Below are 27,532 nucleotides of genomic sequence, written 5' to 3'. Positions count from 1 at the left end.
CAAATAAATCACCCTTTAGAATCACCCTTTAGAGAGTTCAACTAGAAACAAGTCACCCTGTAGAGAAATCAGCTAGAAGAAGTCACCTTGTAGAGAGTTCAGCTGCAAACAATTCACCCTGTAGAGAGATCAGCTAGAAAAAAGAATTTACCTTGTAGAGAGTTCAGCTACAAATGTAGAGAGTTCAGCTGGAGACAAATCACCCTGTATAGAGTTCAGCTGGAAGAAGTCTCCTTGTAGAGAGTTCAGCTACAAAGAAACTACCATGTAAAGAGTTCAGCTGCAAACAAATCATTCTGTAGAGAGTTCAGGTACAAACAAATCACCCTGTAGACAGATCAGCTAGAAGAAGTTACCTTGTTGAGAGTCCAGCTACAAAGAAACCATCATGTAGAGAGTTCAGTTACGAACAGATAACCCTGCAGAGAGTTCAGTTAGAAACAAGTCACTCTGTACAGAGATCAGCTAGAAGAAGTTTCCTTGTAGAGAATTCAGGCACAAAGAAACCACTATGTAGAGAGTTCAGCTGCAAATAAATCACCCTTTAGAGAGTTCAGCTAGAAACAAGTCATCCTGTAGAGAGATCAGCTAGAAGGATCACCTTGTAGAGAGTTCAGCTACAAAGAATCACCCTGCAGATAGTTCAGCTACAAACAAGTCATCCTGTATACAGAGATCATCTAGAAGAAGTTACCTTGTAGAGAATTCAGCTACAAAGAAACCATCATGTAGAGAGTTCAGCTACAAACAAATCACCCTGTAGAAAGTTCAGCTACGAGCAGATCACCCTGTATAGAGTTCAATTAGAAACAAGTCACCCTGTACAGAGATCAGCTAGAAGAAGTTACCTTGTAGAGAATTCAGCTACAAAGAAACCATCATGTAGAGAGTTCAGCTGCAAACAAATCACCCTGTAGAAAGTTCAGCTACGAGCAGATCACCCTGTATAGAGTTCAATTAGAAACAAGTCACCCTGTACAGAGATCAGCTAGAAGAAGTTACCTTGTAGAGAATTCAGCTACAAAGAAACCATCATGTAGAGAGTTCAGCTGCAAACAAATCACCCTGTAGAAAGTTCAGCTACGAGCAGATCACCCTGTATAGAGTTCAATTAGAAACAAGTCACCCTGTACAGAGATCAGCTAGAAGAAGTTACCTTGTAGAGAGTTCAGCTACAAAGAAACCATCATGTAGAGAGTTCAGCTGCAAATAAATCACCCTGTAGAGAGTTCAGCTAGAAACAAGTCATCCTGTAGAGAGATCAGCTAGAAATAAATCACCACACAAAAGTGACCAAACTATTAGTCGGTAAAGTTTATGTTCACTGGCTGCCACTCCACAGATTTACTTGGATGTTGTGCTATAATATACTATGGTCTACCCTAGGAAAATTCCAAGATAATAATCCAGATATTTTGACTTCACTCATGAAAGAATTGCATTTTAAACTGTGTCTCAGCATACAGAGCTGTATAGAGCTCCCGACAGCTTCTCTGAAAGTTCACGCCGGGTTTGTAAAGAATTTGTTGTTAGAGATAACATCATACAATACATTTCATTTGTTTACCAGACAGAGTTAGTAAAGAAATGCAGTAATAATGTGTTTAAAGAAATGAGTTAATAAAGAAATGAGTTAGTAAAGAATGAAGAAAAGAAGTGCAGTAAAGAAATAAGTTAGTAAAGTAATACTGTTTTATAAACATTAAACATTTTGCAGTAATAATGTTTTATAATGTTTTATGGAAGTTTATGTTTTAAAGTTAAATAGTAAAGTTAATGAGTTAGTAAAGAAATGCAGTAATAATGTGTAGTGTGTTCATGCTTGGCTGTATTTTTGGTATGTGAATTGCGCACTTTAATTAAAAATCTTTAAAATCATCCTATTTGAATGACATTAGATAATATATCTCAGTTCAGAAGTATTTCGAGTTGTAGTCATGTCTTAACAGCTTGATGCATAGCTAAACTGTACCATAAAATGAATACAATTTAATATGCTATTTAATATGCAGAGGAAAATTGCCAGCAATACCCTAAAATGCATGTGCTGCTGAAATTGTTATCGTACTGTATTAATATATTTTGTAAATAATAATTGTTGTCAGCTTTATTAGAGAAAGCACATCACACAGTTAAAATATTATTTGTGACCAGATTTTGGAAACCTTTTTTCTGGAGATTTTCACACAGACTGACCTTTCAGATAATGTTAACAAGTTCTGATTCATTATTGGATTGCTTGTAGCATTCAATATCAGTTTAATTTTAACACACGTAAACACCCAAAAAGTGGTCACGTCACCAAAAATCCCATCATAGCTCAAAGGGCCAATCATGACTTAAATTGTGTATAAAATTTGAAATTTTTGAAGAGTTCTGTAAAAATTTCAAAATTTGAGCCTTAATTTTCAAATTTTGAAATTAGTCTCAAAAGGCTTGTATGAAATTTTAGAGCATGACTGACCCCTTATCATAGCTACATTGGCCAGCCTATATGCTCAAAAATTATTGAATTTTAGAGGTACAATTATTGTGTTTCTTACCTAAATTAAAGACTTCTACATCTTGTAGTGCCATAGCACGTACGAGTATGTCCAATATAACTGTTATGGGTTTATTGGTCAGGTGGCCACTTTTTGGATTACACTTAATGTTAAAACTACAATGCATGATATCAGCATTTATTTGTTTTATCTTAAAGGTCATTCTGTGTGAAATTTGCCAGAAACAGCGAAAGAAGGAATCTTCTTATTTTACAGGATCAATGTAGTCATTATGGGATCTTTGATCACGTGACCACTTTTTGGATACAACATTACTGTTTCATATAAAACAAAAAACGAATTAATCACAATGAAATAAAGGAAAAAGAATGTCTTTACCTTGCTCAAATTGTGGGCAGAGAAGCACTCTGCCCAATCCTGTGACAATGGAATTGCTACCATTACATAACTATTGCTGATGGAAATACCAGGTCCTCCTCAAGTGGTAAAATGATCCACGTTAGAAACAATAATAATGCAGGTAGACATTTTTTCTTCAATAGAATCCCTTGATTGTGGAATGCCCTACCCCCTATTGACTTATCTTTATCTATTAAAACGAACAAGACAAGGATATATAAATTTCTATGGTCACATTTTTTATCAAACTTTAGACATGACAACCCTTGTACGTTTCATTTTTTATGCCCACGTAGTAGATGCTCCAACACACCCCACCCCCCTTTAATGTATCTCTTTAAGTATAAGTAATGTAATATTTATAAGTAATGCAATACGGTAGGTAAATATTTGATTTTTAATGGCCGGTAGCCTTGAGCTAGCAAACCATCAGTACTGCACCCTAAAGATTTTATTAATTGTACATCCCTTATTCAATACTTGAATGCAGTATTGTAAAGTTATAATCAATCAATCAATCAATTACTGATGCAGCATTAACACATTGAACATCAATAGCAACCTTCTGAATCAAAAATTGGGTGGCCCTATATATTATTTCCAGACTGCTCTATTACCAGGGAACCTATCTGCTGCACCAGCAGGAGAAGTAAAAGAATGGAGTTAAAGAAGAATACTTCTTGATCTTAGCAGAGTTTGCCAGCTGGCTGGCACCACTTGTGGAAGTAGACAAATTAGATGGGGCAAGGGTGTCTGAACAGGTAAATTCCCATGCTAAAATAATAAATTAGTGTTGTATCAGTCTGTGTGAAAACCTCCAGAAACAGCATCCGTCTGTCTGTTTTAAGTCGAAATCCTAACTCATTAATACAGTAAACACATGTGGTAATTGTATGTATAACTACCTCAGTGTATTCTAGCTATTGTAGATTAGGCCACTCCAAATAAATTCTCTGTTTCCCGTCCACCGCCCACATTTGGTTACTGTCAGCTCTAAATATTCTATTATTCCGTATTCTTCCATTATTTTCCGGTTATTCTTGCATACTGGCAGGCTCAGTAAAAGCCATCCTGAAATAGTGTCAGCAGTGCTATCAACTCTGCACAAACTTCATGTTTGTGCTATTTTTGCAACTTAAAGGAAAGAACAAGCTTTATAAGCATGCTTTTATGTAGCTGTTTATGGTTTTGCCAGGCAAATAATGGCTAGAAAAGCTGCCAATCTTATAATGAAATAATGGAAATGAACCGCCCGCCCGCATGCAAATGTGCCTGAGTCCAGGGCGGGAAACAGAGAATTTATTTGGAGTGGCCTTACCTATTAATTTTAATAAAAGGAAATATAACCCACCTCGGTGGAAATATTTATGTAATTCAAAGTACGCTAATTGCTGTAAAAAGCTAAATTGAAAGTTTAAAGTGCTTTATTTTGACTACAAATATTTGAGTTGCTTCCAAACTCCGGTCACGTTTAGGATATCATGTTCTGGTAATTTCCTCACGTGAGCAGTTCCTCGTTTTCTTCCCATTCTTGCAGTATAAAACGTGTCAGATGATTGCCACTCTACCAGCCCTTTGTGTCACTGATCACTGACTAGCTGTTATTGACAGCTTTCAGTAAGTATATCTGCAGACGGAGACAGTTAGTTGGATATTTAAACACATTCTACAGCCAAACTTGCTTACAAGGTTAGTCTGAACATAGCTGCTCTATGGTCTGGTTTATTAGCTGTGATCTACGGTTTCTTATAGAGTGCAGGCTGAGCTATAGCTCAAGTTACGGCGCCCTTCGTGTCTGAACCGTGGGGCGTGGAGACACAGGTACGGCAGTGCACGGCGTGGAGTGTGGGCATGTGTGGTCATCTGGACCCAAGGAAGCCTAGAGCAAAGTAACAGTAAGTGTATATAGGGTCCGCAATCCGTAAAAATCAACTTCTACAAATCAACCCCCCTACCTTTCATAGTATCCCATTGCTTGATCCACCGTGAAACCGGAGGCACGATTGTTGTCTTCACAGAAATATTGTTTTAAGTATCTCGCAAGATGCAAAAGTTATTTTTAAAATTTCGTGCTCCACACAAAGGACCAGATGAACTTGCTACTTAGCCAAATCGTATCTGAGAGTTGTTGTAGTTGAAAGTACGCACAGAAATAAGTAAATGATTTGCTGGGTGCCTGGCACAGGGTTGCTTTTTTTTGAAAAAAAAAAACAGACAGATATACGAAGTTTCGAATTCAAACTGCCCTACCAAGAGAAGCCAACTCTTCCTCATAGTGTTTCGATACGGTTGGGTGCATAGTCTGTGTATGCTGTTAGTTTGGAAAAGATCTGAGACTTCTCACCATCTGGGTGACGAGCTTCAAAATTTTCTACAGCATCAAAGAATTGTGTCACGCTTTCTAGCCATTTCCAGCACTTCTGCAACCACAAAAATCATCAATTATAAACTAAAACTATGGCAAAAGATGTCCCTGAACGTTTGGTAGCAGCGGTTGTCAATTATTATTTCATCCACGGCTTCCACGCCTCGCTATAAGCTATGCGTCAAGGGAGGCAGCAAAATCGTCCAAATTTGACTTCACCTCTCACACTCTACAGCAGCTTCAAAGCTTCACTAGATCACCCTACATCACCATTATGCTGCAAAACATCCAAAAACAAACCGAAAAAGCGCATAATCTTTCATTTTTGATTCGAGCTGAGTGGAGCTGCTGGTATACTGCATCATATGAAATCACAGAAACACCAACTACTACTACTACCAAATGATTTGATCCGTCGTTTATCATCATTCTAAACAAAATTAAGTATGACCAGTGTGGCATCAGAAGTACTGGAAAGCACTTTGGTACCATTGAGAGAATCCCTTGAAATGACGCACAAAAATTTTGACGTTCTTCACCCAGATGGTGAGAAGTCTCAGATCCTTTCCAGACTAACAGTATAGACAGACTATGCATCCAACCTTATCACATCACTATGAGGAAGAGTTGGCTTTTCTTGTCTTGGCTGGTAGGGAAGTTTGAATTCAAAAATTTGTGTTTCGTTTTCTGCTTTTTGAGAGAAAGCAACCCTGTGCTGGGAACCCAGTGAATCATTTGCTTATTACTGTGCGTACTTTTTAACTACATTAACTCTAGATAATATCTAGCTAAGCAGCAAGTTCTATCCTGTTCTTTGTGTGGAGCACGAAATTTAAAAAATAATTTTTGCATCTCACGAAATACTAAAATCGATATTTATGTGAAGACAACAATCGTGCCTCCGGTTTCATAGTGGATCTAGCAATGGGATACCACAATGAACATCCCACAATGGTAGGGGGGTCGATTTGTAAAAGTTGGTTTTTCGTATTGCGGACCCTAGTGTATAGCAGTATTGTGATATCATGCCATCGGAAGTAGCTGCGTACATTAGAAGTAGCTACTACTGTAACTTACAGTTAACGTTCATTGGCAATCATTTATCACAGCACAGTGATGTTTGCATGGCTATTCCTGTTAGTTTAGAAAATCGAAAGTGCATGGAGGTGTGGACGGATGGGTCATATTATCCTGCTGGTTGCCACAGTAGCTACTGTGTAGCTAAGTCTTGGTCCAATTTTCACAGGATGCTCTTCCACTTCTGATGTAGCTACAGTCCAAGCTACAGCCAGCTCCACTGGCACAGACAAACACACGAGAGAAATGTCTGTTTGATGTCACTTTTGATAGAAAAATTCTATAGATAATGTTGGAGATTTCCCTGCACCAATTTGATAATCCAGCATTAAGCTTTTCTTGGCACTCTATACTGTACACAAAGTTCAATATTTCTTAATTTATACAAATAATTGTTAAATGGGGAGATATGTGTGAAGAGAAAATACATACCACAGGCACTGATGAAAGACAGAAAATCGCCAAATAGCTAGTGGCCTAATAGCTGGGTTCCTAATGGGAGAGTAATTAAATGTTTGTTCTGTCCCCATGTCACATTGTTCTGTTGTATCACGTGATAATCTGAAGAACAGTATGACTATTGCGTTAGAGCAAGAGTACATTATAGCAGTCACTGTGAGCAATCAGTATGATATAATACTGATACTGTGATAATATTGCTTCATTGCAATTTGGGTAGCTAACAATGCGATAACTGTTTTATTAACATCACAGTCACACATGTACTAGTTATATTATCACTCATCCCTAGCATCATTGAGATCATCATTATTTTGTGACCAGGCCTGCAAAAATGGGCAAACTACATGTTGTTACAAACTACACTTCATATCTCAGTACTGGAGTAAGTTTGAATTCTGTAACTTGTATTATGAAGGCAAGTATAACTGTTGAAAAGGGGTTCCGAATTGCATGGTCATAATGCAATGGCATACAAAGTTATGCATCATGAAAGTTTGAAAAATTAGGCGTCGACATACCCTATTTTCACAGGTTCAGTGACATTTTATGCCGTGCCAGCAAATTTGGGGTGAATGGATGCAGTAATTTTTGTTTGGTGAATAGCTAAGTTGTATTCTGAGTCATGTCACAATAAGCTATCTAATACAATTGTCACCTAGTTAATTAAAACTTACATTGCTTTTTTGAACTACAGTATGGTGAATGAAAAACAATACTTAAGGTTATGTAGCCTTATACAGCTGTACATAGTCTGATTATGTGTGTAACTAGTGCTGGTAGCTTCATCCCTTAGCAAGCTTTCCTGTTGTAATGCTATGCTTATGCGGGTCACTTCATCATGTGAGCCAGGTCACTAATTTGTTTGGTCCTCTGCTTTTACAGCAACTCTTTAGTGTAAATACCATAAAACATTTTGATATCAATTTGTATTCAGTAAGAATGCAAACATTTTCATTTAATTAATCCAAGTCAACATCAACATTAGGTGGTATCAATAGGCATGAAAATATACTGTATAAATATATTTCACTGACAAAAGTATTCATTACCACAAATAACCTTTGGGCATCACTATGTCTGAAGCCATATGTATCACATGTCAACCTAATCATGTTAGTATTGGTGTATGGAAAGTACCTGATTTCATCAGCAACATGTGACTGTGAAAGTGTTTTTGCACCATTACTCAATAGGATGAAGTTCAACACAATTATGTTGCTTTCTTAACCTTTGTCTGTCTGTCTGTCTGTCTATCCTCCACATTAGATCAAAAAATATTCTGATAACTTATTATAATACCATATGGCATCTAATTATTCTGTAACAGTAATGTAGTATGATAGAAATTTTATATCTATCTAAATCTTGATATTAACAGATGAAAATCACACACAGTATGTACCACCCACTCCAACGACAAAGGTTCAACTATATCCTGTGACACACATACATCGCAATCCTTATCATTAATTTTATTGATTTGGCTATGATAATATTATTAGTTATAGTCATATCTTATCTCAACTCCTAGGATTATATAGTGTAACAAGAAGACACTAATCACACTATGGATCATTGCGGTCACATGGAAAACTCCAGTATGTTGTTGTGCACAGTACACGAAGCAGGTGTTTGTGTATGAGTCCTAAAGCTACTTACTGAAATTTTTTATGTTTATTTACATACATATAATGTAGGCTCTACATATAAACACTCTTCATGGTGAAACATTAATGTCACACATAAGTGTAACTACATGTGCATATGTGGCTAACATTTTAGAACCGTGATAATTTTTTTAATTGACCATCAGCAAGAAAATTTCCTGGCAATATAATAAAGTTTGATGAAGTATATTAGGTACATATGCTTTACGACAATCATTCAACATTTTTTTTAATTTATACCCTATATAGCTTATGTATGTCATTATATATTTTACTACATGGCACACCATAAGGTATGTCAAGTGCAACTATATGGAATTTTATGTACCAGAAGTAGTTTTTCTGAATGAAACTACTACCTTACACATCTTTATAGTCTTTGTAGTACTTCACTTTTTAAATCAGCACACGATGGTTCCACTATAGATATTGGACCACTTGTTGGTAAAGGCCACACAACTAGTGACCATACAGTAGATAGTAAACCAGACTGTTTGCATAGACCACAAATGATTGATGTGATTATGAGAAAACCTGGTAAGATAACAATTATAATTGACCTATTATAGTATTATTATCTTTAACAGAGTTTTCACTTCTGATCAGATACTACAACTTGTTGTATCAGAGTTTAATACCTAACTGTAAACTGACCATCAAAATTCTAAAACAACATATAAAAATTTCTAGTGATGTGGAGAGTTTTATTGTCAATGAAGAAAGCTCAAGAATCAGATGTCAGAGAATTATCAATCTTCTACTAGTTCAGTTAGACACTACAAGAGATTACAAACATTTCTGTTACTTGTTTAACATGATATCAGTTACTGACCTTACTAATAAACTGAGGACAGGTAGCTAATAGCTTCAATTCCAAATTGTAATTATTTTTATGTTATTACAGGATTTGATCACAACCACAACTACAATAGAAGTTCAAGAGTTAACCAGTCAGACTATGCAGTGGACAACATCATTATCAGATGTGTTGATGATGGACCATCAGATGACAGAGCAGACAACTACTCCATTAGTAGTCACCACCAGGTTATTGGTAGAAGAAGATGTAGAACCGCTGTAACTACTGCTACTAGTATTACCAATACTATTACTAGTAAGTGTAAATAATGAGCATGTATACTTTACAGTGGTGCGGAGAAAGCTATCCACTATTGGGGGGCACTTACACTATCAAAAACCAGGTATCACAATGAGAAAAGAATGTCCGTAATCTTCCAAAGTCCCTCAAATGCTTATATAGCAACAGAAAAACCTAGAAACAGTTTGATTCTGCATATATGTTGGAGCCAATCTTCATGGGCTCCTAATAGAGTAATAAAATGTGTTGTGCACACTATATATAGCTATTAATTGTGTGCGAGAATATTTTTTCATGTCATCTCTGGTCTTAATCCAGAATATTCAGCTGGGGGTAGGGGAGGGGGGTACAATAAGTTATTTTGGAATGCAAGGGGGAGATATTTGGTTTTAGTGGTTCTGTAGAATTATGAGAGGGGATCACTGTAAGTGTGTGTAGCACACTTCAAATATGAAGCATGAGGTTTCTTGGAAGATGTAGGAGCATCCCCCCTTGGAAATATTTGAAACATTAGGTGTGAAGCAGATAAACAAATTTTACTGTGATATCACTGAGTATTGGCCATTTGATTATACAACTTTGGACTACGCTAGCTATTCACTATAGCTACATACTGTACGTAGTTCAAAACTGTTTACTTCATCCACTACTCCCCATCTGTTGTAGCCCCCTATGTTGAGTGATCAGCCAGTCACGTGATTTACATTGGGATCAATCATAATACCTCAGTGATCACTTACTAAACAACATTTTGACAGCCTTCCATCAATGTTTGCTGATCTTTTCACAAAGTTGCACTGCTGCTCTTCACTTAGAATACTTCAATATAATTGCTGTTCATATCCAGTTTACTCATGAACACATTGCTCTAGTCCCGTACACCATTACAACAATCATTTACAACATCCTTTGCCAACTGGTCTTTTCACAGAGTACAATTTAAATTAATTCTTCATGTGAACCTTACTGTAATTGTGCACACAAAGTATAGGAATCAATTTTGGGTTACAACTGGATGCATCACATGATTTGCTAAGCTGCAAGTTGTGTATCTGCATATGTAACAGTCACTGAACTGTGTCTAGTACCAACATTTGTATGGTACCTTCCCCTTCCTGTGTATTTGTGTTTCTATTTTCACGCATGTAAATGCTGCAAAGTCTCAAGCCAATTTTTTTTGGGAGACACTTACTTATTGACTATAAGGGGGGAATGTATCCCCCAGCCCTCCCTGTTTCACTGTCCTTGAATGCTTAAATGTCAATAAAGATCCTATACTATGTGACCACTAAAAATTGTCAACATTTGCACATGACCAGGTATTGGGAAAACCAAAACCTACTGATTTTTTTGTAAATATTCATAGTAAGTGTTTAATGAACTTTATTCATGAACATAACCATATATAGACATTATTATACTTTGAACTATACAGACACAAATCTTTAAGGATGTACTGTAGACTAATATTCATGAATAAAATTAACTATTTTTTATTAGTTACTTGTACTAGATGCCTATTTTAGTAGCTTTTAATGCTCTTTGCACTTCTAGAACTCTCTCTTAGTGAATTCGCATTTTGTGTGATACTTTTAAGAGTTAAATATAGTCTAATGATTGGATAACGTGAAGATAGCACCAGTGCAGTGTAACATATTTAACAATCACCTTAATGTATGGGGTTTTGAGACCACCTGATAGGCTCAAAGTGACAGAAACACACATAGAACTTAGAAACAATCTTATAAGGTTGTACAGGTACATATTTTTCCTCATGTTCCAGCTGGTCAGTAACATTTCAAGGTACAGTACCAGAGCATTCCCAGTGGCTGACAAGCATCTCTAGAAATGCAACCAGGAAAAGCACCCTGAACAACCTAGGCATAGTTGTGGTATAATTAGTAACTTACTTTTATGGTATTTATTCAGTGTGAAGTAAATTTTAAAGGTGTGTGCAAAACATGATTAGCTCACTAACAAGCTCCCAGCAAAGCGGATAAAAAGTTTCTAAAATTTGAGCTCATATGCATATGTACTACACACTATTGATATAATACTTACATAGTACATAGTGTCAGATCACAAGGTCATTGACAATGTAATTTAGTAATGCAAACGAACCGTGTTGAGTGAAGCAAAGGTACTGCTACAGGGCCTGAGGGTACTAAATTTTATGGATCCTAGGAGTGGTCTGAAGTCTAGCTTATTTAAACCCTATGTAGATGACAGAATGATTAGAAATATGTGACAGAATTTTGGAAAATGTTCCCAAATTGCACATTAGAAGTTTCAAGATAAATAGTTTTAAAGAATTCAAGTCAGCATAACTCGCCAAGGATGGCAAGTGCACATATGAAATTTACACAAGAGGTGCATCAATCTATTAGCCTTCAGACCATTTGTAGTACTTGTAGCTGCTTGTAGAGTTTCTTACCAAATAAGATAGAAAATCTGAGCAGTTGGACAAGCGAAACAATATCACGAGTGTTCACAAAGGGGAGGATAGCTGGGGGTGGCAGGATGAGCAAGAGATAGACTTCAAAATGGAGACAGGCCACGATTAAAGTCCAGGCACAAGATTACAGGGCTGTGCTGGCATCTTAGTGGCTGACATGCAGCAAAATCAATAGAAAATTTGTTTGGCCAACGTTATCAGGTCATCCACCAGTGAACCGCTAATTCTAGCCAAGCCAAACCCTTCACAAGGCCTGAAACCACCATTAGAGCTCTCCACACGACCCAGAATAGATGTCTGATAAAACCAGCCTCAAGTAGTTTGAGTAGTACTGAGGGTCAAAACTAGTAGTATGGTAGTGTAGCTATCTAGTGGTGTTAGTTAGATTTTGCCTAACGTGCATATTTGGCACGGCTTTGTAAAATCTGGTTGCGTGTAGAAATAGGCCTATTAGTCCACCTTTGACTGCTGAAATGAATTTAAAATTAATTCTCAGGAGGTAATGTGTTGCCAGTGCTACCAATGTTAGTGCACATAATAAATATTGATGGGTTGTAGGTAACCATGAATTCAATAGTAACTTGGACATCCCTGCTTCTTTTTACAACCCATTGGTGGACTTTACAACTAGTCTGGAGCTTTAATGGGAGTACTGGCCAGCCAGAACTCCAGGAGATTGCTGTTAGTGACTATATCACTTCATGGTACTAGATAAAAGACCTGCACTATACATTTCTTTTCATTTTAGCCAATTTTTAGTCCTGGATAATCCATAATTTGGCCTAATCTATTCCTTCTTATTCATCTTTGATTTTATATACAATCTTTTGCCCTCTCCACCACCTCTATTAGGGCTTTCCTGATACAGTTGTCCCCAATAAAAGCTAAAATGGCAGGAAACTTTGCTATTGACTACTGTTTCAATAGATGCTCTGGAAGGTAAGGAATTGATGCAAAATTTGTGAAAATTTGGTACATGTACCCGTAATCCATTGACAAGTTACAACACTTTGATATGATTCCTTAAAAACCAGTGTTTTTCTTGATACTTGTAAATAGTTAAGGCAAACATGGAACCTGGTTGTACACCATTATTTAGATAAAAGCACATTCAATTGTTTTGATATTATGACAATGGAAATTGTAGTAGGTAAAGGCACAGATGACAGCTCTGTCAGAGTTAAACATACTGTGGCTGCTCTGTTGGAAATATGTGAATGCTTATATGTGACTGGATTTGCGAAAAGGTACCTTTTCCACACATTTTACATACCAGCAAACAAAATGATGTAACATTTGAATCCTTACACTGATTAACTTGCACTTGGTATCACATTGCAGCCAGATACCATAGCTATACTCATGACAAATTTCAGGCAATAGTATGCTATGATTAAAAAGTTATGACACTTCAAATTTCAAAAAATGGGTCAAATTTTGTGTGTGAAAAAGGTACCTTTTTGCAAATCCGGTCACATATACTAGATTCTTTCAATCTTTTATATTCATGTTCAGTGCTCTACAACTACTCTCTGCTAACTTAACCGAGCTGTACGTACTCAGGGGTGTAGCCAGCCAATTTCTAATGGTTGAGTATAGCTACACTGTACACTGTAGTATATCAACTCTATATACACAAAAACACACTCACTTTCATGTGAAGCATTATCAAAAAAAACTGAAAGGTATATGCACACAATGTCTATAGTTAGTTGTGCTATAGTGTAAACAAATGCTGCTTGCATGGCAAGCAAATACACCTTACTACAATTGACAAATTTCATAATAAAGCTTTATAATGTAAAATAATAACTGTTACCCCTAGCAACCTGAATTTTGCATAATACGTAGGTGACAATATCTAAAAGTACTTTCTCCAAATTTTAAAAGGATAGCATATATGTATCATAAGATGTGACATTTTGAAATTAATTATGGTTTTCCCATACATATCCATGTGATGTCCAACAGTTGCCCCTTCTGGGTAATCACTTAATTGAGAGATTTCAATGTATGCTGTATAAAACCAAAAATTCAAAAAAATTTATCTCAATTTTTACATAATTTATACATGTAGGTGTAAATATCAGCAATAATCTCTCCAAGTTTTAAATGGATAGTGTGTATACGTTTAAGATATGATATTTTTGAATCCCATAATTTATGTGATTGCCCAGAAGGGGCAACTGTTGCCCCTCTCACTGACAATGTATGGGAAAATTACAACTTTGAAAATGTGATATCTCATGACTTGTATATAGAGGTGACTTTAGACATTGACACCTACAAATTATGTAAAATTTAGGTTGCTAGGGGAAATGGTTAATTTTTCGTTGTTATGACATTTGTCTTTTATGCTATTCTATAATTTGTAGCTCTGGTCTTCTTTGCAGGTAGCTATACAGTATACAGCTGTCATAGTTGAACATCATGTGATATCAAAATGAGTCTGGAACAATAGCCAAGTATAAAAACCATTCATCATATCTGAAATATAAGCAGTTAAACAACTGCCATAGAAACCCTCGACATACTCAAATAAATGTTGTGCCCTGAGGGGCACTAATGTATGAACCTGGCATATACCTTATGCAACAATCATTGAAGTATACCAGATGTGAGCTTCACATAGATTTAGTAGTGTGGATGACCTTCTCTCCGTTCTCTGTTCAGTCAACCTCCATGGCATATAAATCGAATGTATCATCATGTCATCAGGTCCTGTGACCTTCATGTTGAGATTCACATGTACTGTGTGTATGTATATGAAGACACATGGTATGATCTTACATTACTTCTTGTAGACCATCCAGTGGAAAAGAAAGTTTCTCATCCAGTCAATCAGTTATCATTTCTTTTCAAGTCATCAGGTAAAAGACATGTGAATAAGTTTTTGTGTATGTAGCTAATAATAAAATGAGTGTGCCAATAAGTTTTGCAGGCACAGTTCTGGGGATTTCAGAAATTAATACTTACCTACATTTGTCACAAAATCACCTAAAATTATGCTTTCACCATTTTAAGTATAATAAGCGCCTCTTAAATATTATTATTTCAATGACTGTAAGTGTTGTGACTGCTTTGCTAAAGCTAAAGCTGGTTGGTATAGTGAAATTCAGCTGTGTAACAATATCATAAGTTTTTGCACATTGCTAATTAGTTTACCATGCTATGTCGGAGTAGAATCAAATCCTGGATCTAACCATCAGTAGCTAAACGTTGACCATTGCTATGACCTTACATGGTGTTCTCCTACTTTGGAGTTAAAAAACCAGTCAGCAGATTTTCTAGAACTGCCCCTGAATTTTAGTATCAAGTTAATAGTAGATCTATGTTTTGACCTGCCAAACGAATTCCAATTGTCACATGGGGTAGCAGCTCGTTTTGTGCATAAATAATGTAACCAATAATAACATAATTATATAGAATGACATGTTTAACAATGTTAGTACTCACTTATTCATCGTACAATATAATGCACTCTTGAAAAGAATATTAGTAATATTTAATCATAATGGTGACAAAAGATAAAATCAATACAATTACTTAAACATAAGAACCAATTGCTGTATGAGAATTAATCAATAGTTAATCTGTTGGACAAAGCAATGAACTTCTATATAGAAACAGTGTTAATCTTGCTCCTGTAGATGGTATGTACCTATGATGTGATCTGTCTATATTTATTTAACTGTTTACTATGGTTGCTGTATTAGAAAGTTAGATAGTTAGAAAGAAAGAAGAAATTAGTTAGAAAGTTGGAACTTTGCACCTGAATCTAACATTAGGATTTTAAATATGAATATAGATATCATAGAAATAATAAGTAATCAAACAAGTGAGGTCATCTATGTACAGGTAAGCGGTGTTGTACCACTACTTTTTTTAAAAAAAATGTATTACTTGTTACTCAATGAAATACATTACAGTTGCAATATATTACTACTATAATTGTGTTATATTACACATTACACAATGTATTAAGGTATTTTGTTAGATAATAATATTACAGTAACATGCTAGTTAAGTAATATGTTAATACTCCGTTAGGTTATAATATTACAGTAACGAGTAGTAATGTGTTACTTTAATAACGCATTACGTATGTAAAGTAACTATCTGTAAGAAATTACTAGCATAAGAAATGTAGCATGTTATATTACTTGGATACTGCATTAAGTAATAATGTTACATAGCTAACGCGTTACAAAAGTTACACATCATGATCAAATACTGCAGGTAAGTCTCATTAGAAATGTGATCGAGCTATATATGTGACCAGATTTTACAGAACCGATCCAAATCGCACATCAGGCAAAATCAAACTAACACCACCAGTGGATAGCTACACTATCGTACTACAAGTTTTGACCCTCAGCACTACTCAAACTACACGAGGCTGGTTTTTACACACGTCTTTTCTGGGTGGTGTGGAGTGCTCAAATGGCGGTTTCAGGCCTTGTGAAGAACCTGGCTTGGCAAGAGTCAGTGGTTTACTGGTGGACAGCCTTATAATGTTGGCCAGACGTGTTCTCTGTTGATTTTGCTACATATCAGCCACTAAGGAGCCAGCACAGCCCTGTAATCTCGTGTCTGGACTCCAATCGTGGTCTGCCTCCATTTTGAGGTCTAACTTTTGCCCTCCCCGCCACCCCCCAGCCTCCACCCCTTTGTGAGCACTCGTGATACTACTTCACTCGTCCAACTGCTCAGATTTTCTATCTTATTTGGCGGGAAACTGTACAAGCAGCTACAAGTACTAGAAGTGGCTTGAAAGGTAACAGATTGATGCATCTTTTGTGTAAATTTCATACGCGTGCTTGCTATCCTTGAAGAGTTATGCTGGCTTCAATTCTTTAAAACCGTTTATCTCGGAACTTCTAATGTGCGATTTGGATCGTTTTTCCAAAATCCAGTCACATATGCACTACTCACAAATACCTGCTACTGTAGGAAAAAAAGTGTGTCTCGATCCAGTCTCAACAATGTCAAACAGTGAAGAAACCCATCCTTGCTGTGGAATTATTGATAGTTGAGACCACTTGAGAGTTGTACTTTGTTGAATGCATCACTTACAATAGTTAGCTATTTAGTTAGCACCCAGCTGGCCATTAATTTTTCTCACATCAGACCAATCACAATAAACAGCTAAATCAGAACAGGTCATCACTATCAATTAATTTGGTTAAATGATAAAATGTGACTGGTTCAGCAAAACCGTGCTGTGGAATTCCAGGTTTTTGGGCTGCACAACACACTACTGTGTGCCTTGAATTTGCTAAAATGGCCAGTTTCATTCAGTGGGTCACGCATAATTTAAATTTCTATATAAGCTTTCTGAAACCATTTTTATTAAATGCTATCCCACTAGGGACCTGTGAGAAGGCTAAAGCCTGTGAATACAGGGAGTCAGAAACATGTTACTGAAATGTTGAAAATGCAGGGAAAAAAATCCCAGATCCAGTGGTGACTTGATCCCCTGCAATATGCAGTCTAGACATGCACCAGAGGAGCCACAACAACTGGGATCTGAGATCTTCTCTGCATTCGACCTCTACTTAATCATTGACTTCTTACCATCAAGGGGGCTTTATTAAATGCTATCCCACTAGGGACCTGTGAGAAGGCTAAAGCCTGTGATTTTGTGTCACTTTGAAGGCATGTTTGGGCTTTATTATGTCTAAATTCCAAGTAGTGCTACCAAGTTGTCATCAGAGGCTAGTTTTTGATTTGTTGACAGAAAAACGTAAACCTTCATGAGTATTACTACTACAGAGTACAACCACATTATATCTTATAATACATATGTACATAATTGGGAATTTTAAGGGATCAAAGAAAAAAGTAGTGAAACTAGGGAATAGCTTAGAGATTAAGTGTCCAGTTGTATATCTGCAGGTATAGACAACCTTTCTCATGTTTCACCTTTTCCTTTGATCCCTAATCCAACTTAACAACATTCCTTTTTCTTTCTTCTACACCTGGACTTGTTTCTTTATGAATTATGAGTAATAAACCTGTGTATACCACATTAAAAGAGAGAATGACATCAGGCATGCCATAAAATTGATTTGCATCTAAACGCATGCCCCAACAATTAATTGCTGAAAAGTGAAGTGGGGCCATTACACGTCGTTTCAGCTATGTTCCACTCATTACACAGCATTCCAAATAAAGAACAGTACAAGAAGCATCTCTGTAATCAATCCAGTTGCTATAGAAAATACGGGCAATATATAAGCACAATATATAAGCATGTTAGCTAGCCAAAGGGACGCTGTATCATGCTAAGAACAGTACGAGAAGCATCCCTGTAAGCAATCCTGTTGCTATGGAAAATACGGGCGATAAATATGTCAGCTAGCAACAGGGAAGCCGTCTCATACTATTGCAAATCAACACTTGCATTGTCAGCGAAAGGTTCTGGGACACAAAGGAAGATAAAAGTATGTCCGTAATGCTAGGCCTGCACCGATTATGCCAGCAAAATTTTGGGTATAACAGATAGTTAAAGCATTGAGCATAATTCTAGCATAATTGGCACAAGTTTTGTACATTAGGTATCAGAGAAGCTGAATCTCTATATTTTGCATGATGCAGAATGGGATTGTGTGCATACATACAGTAGTACAAATCAGATTTACAGCTACTTGTGTGAATGAAAAGATCAATACACTCTAACAGAACAGTCACTGCATGTTGAATGTCGTATTAGAACGTTCACAGAGATGCATTAGATACTCCAATAGAGCAGCCAAGACATAATTTTATATGAGCATATTTGGAGCATAATGAGACACAACTGGGCATAATTGTACCATACTTGGGGGGATTTTGGAGCATTGCTCTAAAAGTATAATAGGCTATTTCAAAAGCACTCAGGCCTATTGAGCATGCATTATAAATACTACGGTAGCAGATTGAAGTGGTTTCTAGCAGTGAATCAAACCCGTAGCCTTAGCCATTATCAAGTTAAGTAAGTAAGTCAGTAAAAAAGTAAATAAATGTAAGTAAGTAAATAAGTAAATACAGATAGTCAGTCAGTCAGTAAGCAGAAAGTTCCACTAAATATTTTTATTATTTTGTTGCTACTTATTGGAAGTATGTAGGGTTGCACTTAAGGTGCTGTTCAGCTTGGTTATACATAAAGATTATTAAAAATAAAATGCCAGTTTAAATTGCTATTTGGAACAACTTTTAATACTAGGGGATCATGAAGGTATGGGATTTTCTGGCCTAAAATATCACACTAAAATTTCATGAAAGCATTGTTAGACTGGTTCTCATCAATTTATACTCCATCATGGAATGTTGCAAACCTTCATCATACTAACTATACAATACACTACTGTACTGTATAATGATACATGTTCTTTTTTATATAGAGAGGACAATGCTTGATCATTATTTTCCTCTGTTGTGTAATTGTTTACTCGATAATTACCAGTTTACACTGATCAAGTTGAAAAGGTTACCCCAATTATCAAATGATGATCACCAACAACTGGGTACTATGATATCATCATCATGTGAAGCCCAACTGGTCAACGAGAAGATTGTCACTTTCCTTATAGTAAAATTATGTTATAATGGAAGTAGTGATAGTTTAGTAGGATTGTGTGATGTGATGGACAATTTGGTTCAGTCTGATCAATCAACTGGTTGTGTACAACAGCTAAGATGTGGTAAGTGGTGATGGTTCACTGGTGTATGTAATTTAATTTACATTATCATGTAGCTTTAACTGAAGGAATTCCCTCATCTAAAGTGATACCAACTACTTCCTCACTTCAAGGATCATCGGTTATTACAGTTAAGAAGTCACACAGTGTGACATGTACACAACATGACACATCAGCTACAACTGCTGTTGTTAGTATAGCATCAATGAGTTATGAAATTGCAACTTCATGGCCTGTTAACAATAGGTCTATTACTGGTGCTGGTGGACATACAGTTACAACAGGTAAAGACTAGTATATGCTAATAATAAATACTTTAGGTTTAAGGAAGATAATACATCCCTCCTGGAGGAAGGCTGAGTGTGGCCCCGACTAGACATTGGGTGACCTGCAGTTCGAATCCTGGGGTTGGAGGGATTTTTTTCCTTACTTTGGCCCCTTTTTGTTACACTTTATCAGTCAGTAAGTCAAGTCACTAGGTCTAAGTCCTTGAAATTAGGTTAGGTAATCCTAAGGCTGCAGCACATATTGCTGTCAGACCTTCAGTGCTGGTCACTGTAAATTAAAGTGCTAATAATAATAATATGTACACTCTCACAGTCAGCTCTAAGCTGGCCATGAGAGCACATAAGTCATGTATAAGTTCTTTTGGAAATATATGTTGTGTGTTTGCATCACTATTCACACTCACTTGAGAAACGTTTTAGCCTAAGGGAGACTTTATTAAGGGCTGAATATACATAGTCATTGCATGTGTTAGACACTTGTGTAGGTAAGCTTAATTTATGTATTCAGCTTACAGTACTTAGGCTGCAGTTCATATCAAATTCATGAACAAGGAGCAATGTCATATAAGTTTAGGCATGAGCCGATTATGCCAGCATAAGTAAAGGAATAATATTGTAGGTAGGCAAAAGCATTGAGCATACTGCCAGCATAATAGGCATAATTATTTTGTGCAACCGGTATCAAAGAAGCTGAAATTCTGCACATTTTGTATAATGCAGATAGTGATAGTGTAATAAAACATGCAGGCAAAACACAGTGAAAATTAAATCTATAGTTAATTGTGATGGGAAGAGTAGCTATATTTTATAACATCTTTAAACAGGATGTAAGACCAGGTTTCTTACAGACTTTCAACACTTGTGCTGTAAAGTCATAAAAATTAAAAAATAAAGATTAAAAACGGTCAACATGTTTGAACTATCCTAGAATGATCACAGCAGATGTATTAGATACTTCCCAGGTAAAAAAATAATATAAAATAAAAACAATTGCAAGTATCTTGCATCAAATTCTTGCACAAATCTTGCCAATTCTTCCACTTGTGCAAGTAAAAAGATCCTTAATTTACTTGAACAATTGTTGCAAAATTCTTGCCCAATCTTGCACGATTTTTGGGGTGCATGTAAAAAGGTCCTTTCCTTGCACCAATCTTGCAAGATTTATTGTGACCTTGCAAGATCTTGCACAATTTTGTTACTTTTTTTAACTTGGGTTTAATAGAACCATTGATATACCAGTTTTCTAAGGACACAAAATGAGGCACAAGTAATATGGGGGGGGGGGGGGGTGGGGTGGGGTGGGTGTTGAATCACTTCTCAAAAGCATAATAAGCTATTTCAAAAGCATTATAGGCTCAGGCCTATGGTCAGTTTGCGGTCACCTGAGCCCACGCCAAATATAGCCATATCAGAGTTGAACATGTGTTCACTCCCAATGGTTTTGTACTAGAGTAAAGGTAGTTGGTAGTTGGAAAAGGTGAATACAATCAGACAAGGACGCGGACACAGACACGGACATTTTCAAAAAGCACTTTTACATTTATGTAACAGTTATATTTCATACCTAATGTTGTTTTTACAGCAGTCTTCGTTTCCAGACCCGGGTGTCGATCTTGTCATAGCACTTTTCCATTCATAAGCGCACATGCAAAGGACTAGACCAGCACTCCACAGAATGCCAAAGACCATATGTGACCAGATTTTACAAAACCGATCCAAATCACACATGAGGCAAAATCAAACTAACACCACCAGTGGATAGCTACACTATCGTACTAGTAGTTTTGACACTCATCACCACTCAAACTACTCGAGGACAGACATCTTTTCTGGGGGGTGTGTAGAGCTTGAATAGCAGTTTTAGGCCTTGTGAAGGACCTGGCTTGGCTAGAATCAGTGGTTTACTAATGGACAGCCTGACAATGTTGGCCAGATGTTTTTAGTGTAGATTTTGCTACATACCAATCACCAAGGAGCCAGACAGCCCTGTAATCTTGTCTCTGGACTTCAATCATGATCTGTCTCCATTTTGAGGTCTAACCCACCTTTGTTGTGTAGATTTTGCTACATACCAACCACTAAAGAGCCAGCACAGCCCTGTAATATTGTCTCTGGACTCCAATCATGATCTGTCTCCATTTTGAGGTCTAACCCTTGCCCATCCCACCACCCCCTACCCTCCACCCCTTTGTGAGCACTTGTGATACTACTTCGCTCATCCAACAACTCAGATTTTCTATCTTATTTGGCAGGAAACTCTACAAGCAGCTACAAGGACTGGAAGTGGTCTGAAAGGTAACAGATTGATGCATCTTTAGTGTAAATTTCATATGCGTGCTTGCTATCCCTGGAGAGTTGTGCTGGCTTGAATTCTTTAAAACTGTTTATCTCGAAACTTCTAATGTACGGTTTGGATCATTTTTCCAAAATCCAGTCACATTATAGTGTTGTACACATACTCTAAAGTCTAATACAGAGTTATATAATTGTAGAGATTAGTTTGTATGCCCCATGTAACTTAGCTTAGCAGGCCAAATCCACCATCTTACGCCTTCTAGTATAAGATGCAGGCGCTTATACCAAGTATACAAGGAGGGTTTCAAGGACTTTGCCTATGAGACTAGGTTGGGACATGCCAGCTTAATCTCTATGACACTGAATTAGATTTCTAGAGCAGGTGTACAACACTATTATGGTCTTTAGAGTGCTAGTCTATCCTTTGCACATGCGCTTATAGATGGATAAGCGCTATGACAAGATTGATGCCTGGGTCTAGAAGCGAATGCTGCTGTAAAAAACAGTGTTATGTATGAAAAATAACTGTTTTGTAAATGTAAAAGTGTATTTTAAAAATATCTGTGTCCATGTCCGTCTCCAACTATATCCGCCTTTTCCAGCTACCCCTAGAATAAGTATGTTTCATGTTGTAAACATGTTTGTGCACCTGAATCATCTATACTAAATATATGGGATATTTTTAAAGCCTCATAACCCACTTATTCTAGCCTGTATCAAAGCACTTTTTTGATAAACAGTTCTGCTATTTAAATGGCTTCACAGTGCTACAAAATTTTTGGGCAGCTGGCCCATGTAACAACAGTTATTAGCAAGAAATGATGGCTCAGGTGAACATGTATTGTATTTTGTTTCTACAACTCATACAATAAAATGGCAATGCTAGTGGTATATTTCCCAGCCCTTGTATTTACATAATTAGTTGTATTTGCATGTTTGTTTGTATGTATGTATGTATGTATGTATGTATGTATGTATGTATGTATGTATGTATGTATGTATGTATTTATGTATGTATGTATGTATGTATGTATGTATGTACGTATGTATGTATGTATCTGAATTGAAAATCTGCAATCCTGAATTTGGAACATGTCAATGGCAGGTGGATATGAGTTATGAAGGTTCTATCAATCAATTGTTTCTGTCCTTTTAAAATAGTGTCCATAATCCAAGGGCTTATGCAAATAATAGAGTGCCACAATAATTGTCATCTCAAGCTTTTCCATCTGTTTTGTTACCTGTCTAAATTGTTCAACTTTCTATATCTTTGGATTTACATAATACAGTGTATGCTATACAAACTTAGTACATGTGTACCATGATGTATTGTGCTACGTACAGTACTTGTATAATTACCATGCAGATTTTATAGAATTTTACTCATGTCTTTGTTCACAAATACGTAGTTTGTTTACCTCAACCGTATGCTGTTGGAGTACAAGACCCACGTACACCACAAAAAATTACAGTTAACAAAGGTATGTTAGTATATATTGTGGTTATCGAGTCATACAGTCTACATGTATAACTACTAGATTTCTCTCAACTAAGGACACACTATCAATCTATACTACGATTGATGCCTGATAACTATGAACAAAGTGTTGGGAAGTTACAGAATTATATCAGTGATGATCAGATTTGTATGATATTGAGTAGTGGTGACTACACTACTGCTAATAAGATAATATTGGATTGTTTGATTGAGAGGATGAGCTGTAGAGAAGAATTACTTGATCTGTGTGATCAACTGGAGACTATCAGTACATCACAACAGTTGAACATGTTGATCAGCAAAATAAGATCTGGTGAGTAATGTGAATTATCTCAAGTGAAATCCACACAAAACAGCCATGCTGTAGAAAAAACGGTTGTGAAATCAAAGGTGGCAGCCAAGAAATGGCTGCAATATTGTCAGTGCTAATAAGTTTTAATAATGGCTGTGTGCATTTGTAATGCCATTGTAGGCCATCACTTTTTCACCCACGTGTTTGAATGCTGCATTATTTTCACAACTTCATTGTTTTTTTGTTGATAGAAAATATTTCACACATTATCATACAGTACGATAGTACTGTATATTAGGGACATCGAAGGTGTGGGGGCGATCCATGATATAATATAACCCAAAAACCTGCCGCGATTTTTCCTCATAACAACATGACAGTATTGTTTGGGTAAAACCAAGCCCAAAAGTGTCTTCAGATCGACCTGAAACGTTTCCGTCGAGTTGCTACAGAATTTTTTTTTAAAATTAGTCAATGGAATTTTCTACTGCCTGCCTACCTGCCTGATGCCTTCAGTCAAGCATAGCGGAAAACTGGCTACAGCTACAGCCCTAATTCTTTCGCAGAAATGTTTCTAGATCACTTAAGAACAAACTTTTGGTACATTGATAAACATACAATGCTTGCGCTATTGTCTTACCTTTTATCCTTCTTTACCATGGCCATCAGTCAAGGTTCTACTGCGGAGTGTTAATAGACTACAGTACGGCTTCCATACCAGTGTATATTGCATCAAACTATTCAAATACTCGTGGTCGCCGGTTGTACCAAAAACACACGCGTACGTCAGACTCGCTGTTGATATCGATCAGAGAGAGCAACTCACGGCGAACTATATAGCAATGTGTAAGTCAATAAATATAGTTTAATTAGTAACAATGTTAAACCGAGTCGTGTCATCCAGGTCCTGCTTTACAGATTATTCGGGTCTGACCCTAGTGCTAAATTTAATGTGGATGTGTTACCACATGTCATGGCGTTGCTCTGCTTCTCTCGTGAGCCACGCCCACTTATGTAAATTACAGTCTGTAGACATGGTAGCCACGTCCATTCATCAGTGTGTAGGTATGCACGAATGCAAGCCCACTTACGTAAATTAACCCTTTAAGGACTACAGTAATTTACGCAGTGCCTACCCTGAAAACCCGCAAGTTTTATGAAATTTGCGTATTGTGTTACTTAGCAAGTTTTTAGCATCACCAAAACCGCAGGAAGTAGTAAGGGCTAATACAAACTGTAGTACAGATTCGCCCATCCATAATAAGCAGAAATATCTAAGTTATTAGTGTGTATGAACTTACTATTTTCAACTAGCATGGTGATTTGTTAACACTGGTCTTCTTCATGATGCAATCCGTTACAAGCCATTGCTTTACTCCTTTTAAAGAGCGTCATCACGTGATCTTGTATATCATTAGATGCATCTCTAAATGAAGAGCACCGTGAAGTTTATTGTAGCTCATTATGAGCTACAAGGCAAAAGTTATGGGCGGATTTGTACAAGGTTAGTTTTGTTGTTGTGTAAATCAAGACACACGGTAGTGTGACGTGCGGCCCAAGAAGCCGGCGCGCAACCCCGTGAGTATATTGACAGGAAGAAAGAAAACGCAATTTTCGCACCTCCGTAGCTCTGTGCTGCCTTGATGAAACAAGACAAATTTTGCTGTGTACATTCCCTCCACCTTCAGTACTCCACATTCCAAATTTGAGCGAAATCGCTTCAGTCATGCCTGAGATATGCGACTTCAAAAATTGGCTTAGTTTCTTCGTTTTTTTTCTTCTTCTTATTTTTCTTCCTCTTTTCGCACACTTACAAAACCTGCTATAAAACGCGAACGCGTTATCCGATTGCCTTGAAATTTGGCACACAGAAGGGGGGTATAAAGGCGCATCTCTGTACCAACTTTGGGTGGAATACCATAAACAGGCAAAGAGTTATGAGCGATTATGCACGAAAAATAACACCAATATGTTGTCACGCCTACAGGGTAAACCGCGTATAAGAAGCTGAAAATCGGTGGGTGAATAGGTTAACTATTGAACCTCAAACCTTTTGTGGTTTGAAAGAAATCGAGCTAAAAACCAGGAAGATACAGCGAAAAAATCAACAGTGTGTAACAATTACGCAATCAAGATTAGCTAATTTTTATTATTATTATTATTATTATGCTTGCCACGCCTACCAGATAAACCACTTGGGGTAATGCTTTGAAAATCGCTGTACAGATGGAGTTATCATCTTAGAAAAGCTCTTCAATGGTGTAGAAGAATCAGACTTAAAGCCACGGAGTTATAACACGAAATCCAACTTGGTGTAGCAAGTGCGAGATCGAGATACTCTAATAGAACAGTCATCCTAATAGAGCAGTCACCCTGAACAGAATTCAAGAGATCAGTTAGAAATAAGTAACATGTATAGAGATCAGCTACAAACAAATCACCCTGTAGAGAGTTCAGCTACAAACAATTCACCCTGTTCAGACATCAGTTAGAAGAAGTTTTCTTGTAGAGAGTTCAGTTACAAACAAATCACCCTGTTGAAAGATCAGCTAGAAGATGTCACCTTACCGATAGTTCAGTTACAAAGAAACCGCCATGTAGAGAATTCAGCTACAAACTAGTGACCCTGTAGATACATCAGCTAGAAGAAGTTACCTTGTAGAGAGTTCAGCTACAAAGAAACCATTCTGTAAAGAGCTCAGCTGCAAACAAATCACCTATACAGAATTCAGCTACAAACAAATCACCCTGTAGAGAGATCAGCTAGAAGAAGTTACCTTGTAGATAGTTCAGCTACAAACAAACCACCCTGTAGAGAGATCAGTTAGAAGAAGTTAACTTGTAGATAGTTCAGCTACAAACAATTCTCCCTGTACAGAGCTCAGTTAAAAGAGGTTTGCTTGTAGAGAGTTCAGCTACAGACAAATCACCCTGTAGAGAGATCAGTTAGAAGAAGTTACCTTGTAGATCGTTCAGCTACAAACAATTCACCCTGTAAAGAGATCAGCTAGAAGAAGTTACCTTGTAGAGAGTTCAGCTACAAAGAAACCATCATGTAGAGAATTCAGCCGCAAACAAATCATGTATAGAGAGTTCAGCTACAAACAAATCTCCCTTTAGAGAGATCAGCTAGAAGAAGTTTCCTTGTAGAGAGTTCTGCTACAAACAAATCACCCTGTAGAAAGATCAGTAGAAGAAATCACCTTGTAGAGAGTTCAGCTTCAAAGAAGCAATCATGTGAGAGTTCAGGTACAAACAAATTGTCCTGTAGAGAGATCAGCTAGAAGAAGTTACCTTATAGAGAGTTCAGCTACAAAGAAACCATCATGTAGATAGTTCAGGTACAAACAAATCACCCTGTAGAAAGATCAGCTATAGAAGAAATCACCTTGTAGAGAGTTCAGCTACAAAGAAACTATCATGTAGAGAGTTCAACTACAAACAAATCAC

The 27,532-nt window shown here is 36.8% G+C and overlaps 1 protein-coding gene across 4 annotated transcripts in view; it reads left to right on the top strand.

Annotated features, from left to right (window-relative positions):
* Window positions 1–4,424: 4,424 nt before the first annotated feature.
* LOC136246934 (uncharacterized) overlaps window positions 4,425–27,532 on the top strand; it is a 43,502-nt gene continuing 20,394 nt past the window's right edge. Inside the window, exons 1-12 of one of the 4 annotated variants that reach the window (XM_066038535.1) lie at window positions 4,425–4,592; window positions 4,656–4,798; window positions 7,097–7,189; window positions 8,339–8,405; window positions 8,901–9,011; window positions 9,062–9,328; window positions 9,379–9,588; window positions 14,833–14,898; window positions 19,414–19,713; window positions 19,767–19,994; window positions 23,702–23,773; window positions 23,831–24,103. In XM_066038535.1, coding sequence (XP_065894607.1) covers window positions 8,375–8,405; window positions 8,901–9,011; window positions 9,062–9,328; window positions 9,379–9,588; window positions 14,833–14,898; window positions 19,414–19,713; window positions 19,767–19,994; window positions 23,702–23,773; window positions 23,831–24,103 — 1,558 coding nt within the window. In that variant the 5' untranslated portion in view covers window positions 4,425–4,592; window positions 4,656–4,798; window positions 7,097–7,189; window positions 8,339–8,374. The remainder of the gene's footprint in view (window positions 4,593–4,655; window positions 4,799–7,096; window positions 7,190–8,338; window positions 8,406–8,900; window positions 9,012–9,061; window positions 9,329–9,378; window positions 9,589–14,832; window positions 14,899–19,413; window positions 19,714–19,766; window positions 19,995–23,701; window positions 23,774–23,830; window positions 24,104–27,532) is intronic. The other 3 variants (XM_066038536.1, XM_066038534.1, XM_066038537.1) reach the window with 3 other exon arrangements.

This window comes from Dysidea avara, chromosome 2 (genome assembly GCF_963678975.1).
Source record: "Dysidea avara chromosome 2, odDysAvar1.4, whole genome shotgun sequence".
NCBI classification, from domain to species: domain Eukaryota; kingdom Metazoa; phylum Porifera; class Demospongiae; order Dictyoceratida; family Dysideidae; genus Dysidea; species Dysidea avara.
This window is presented reverse-complemented; position numbering and strand designations above follow the sequence as displayed.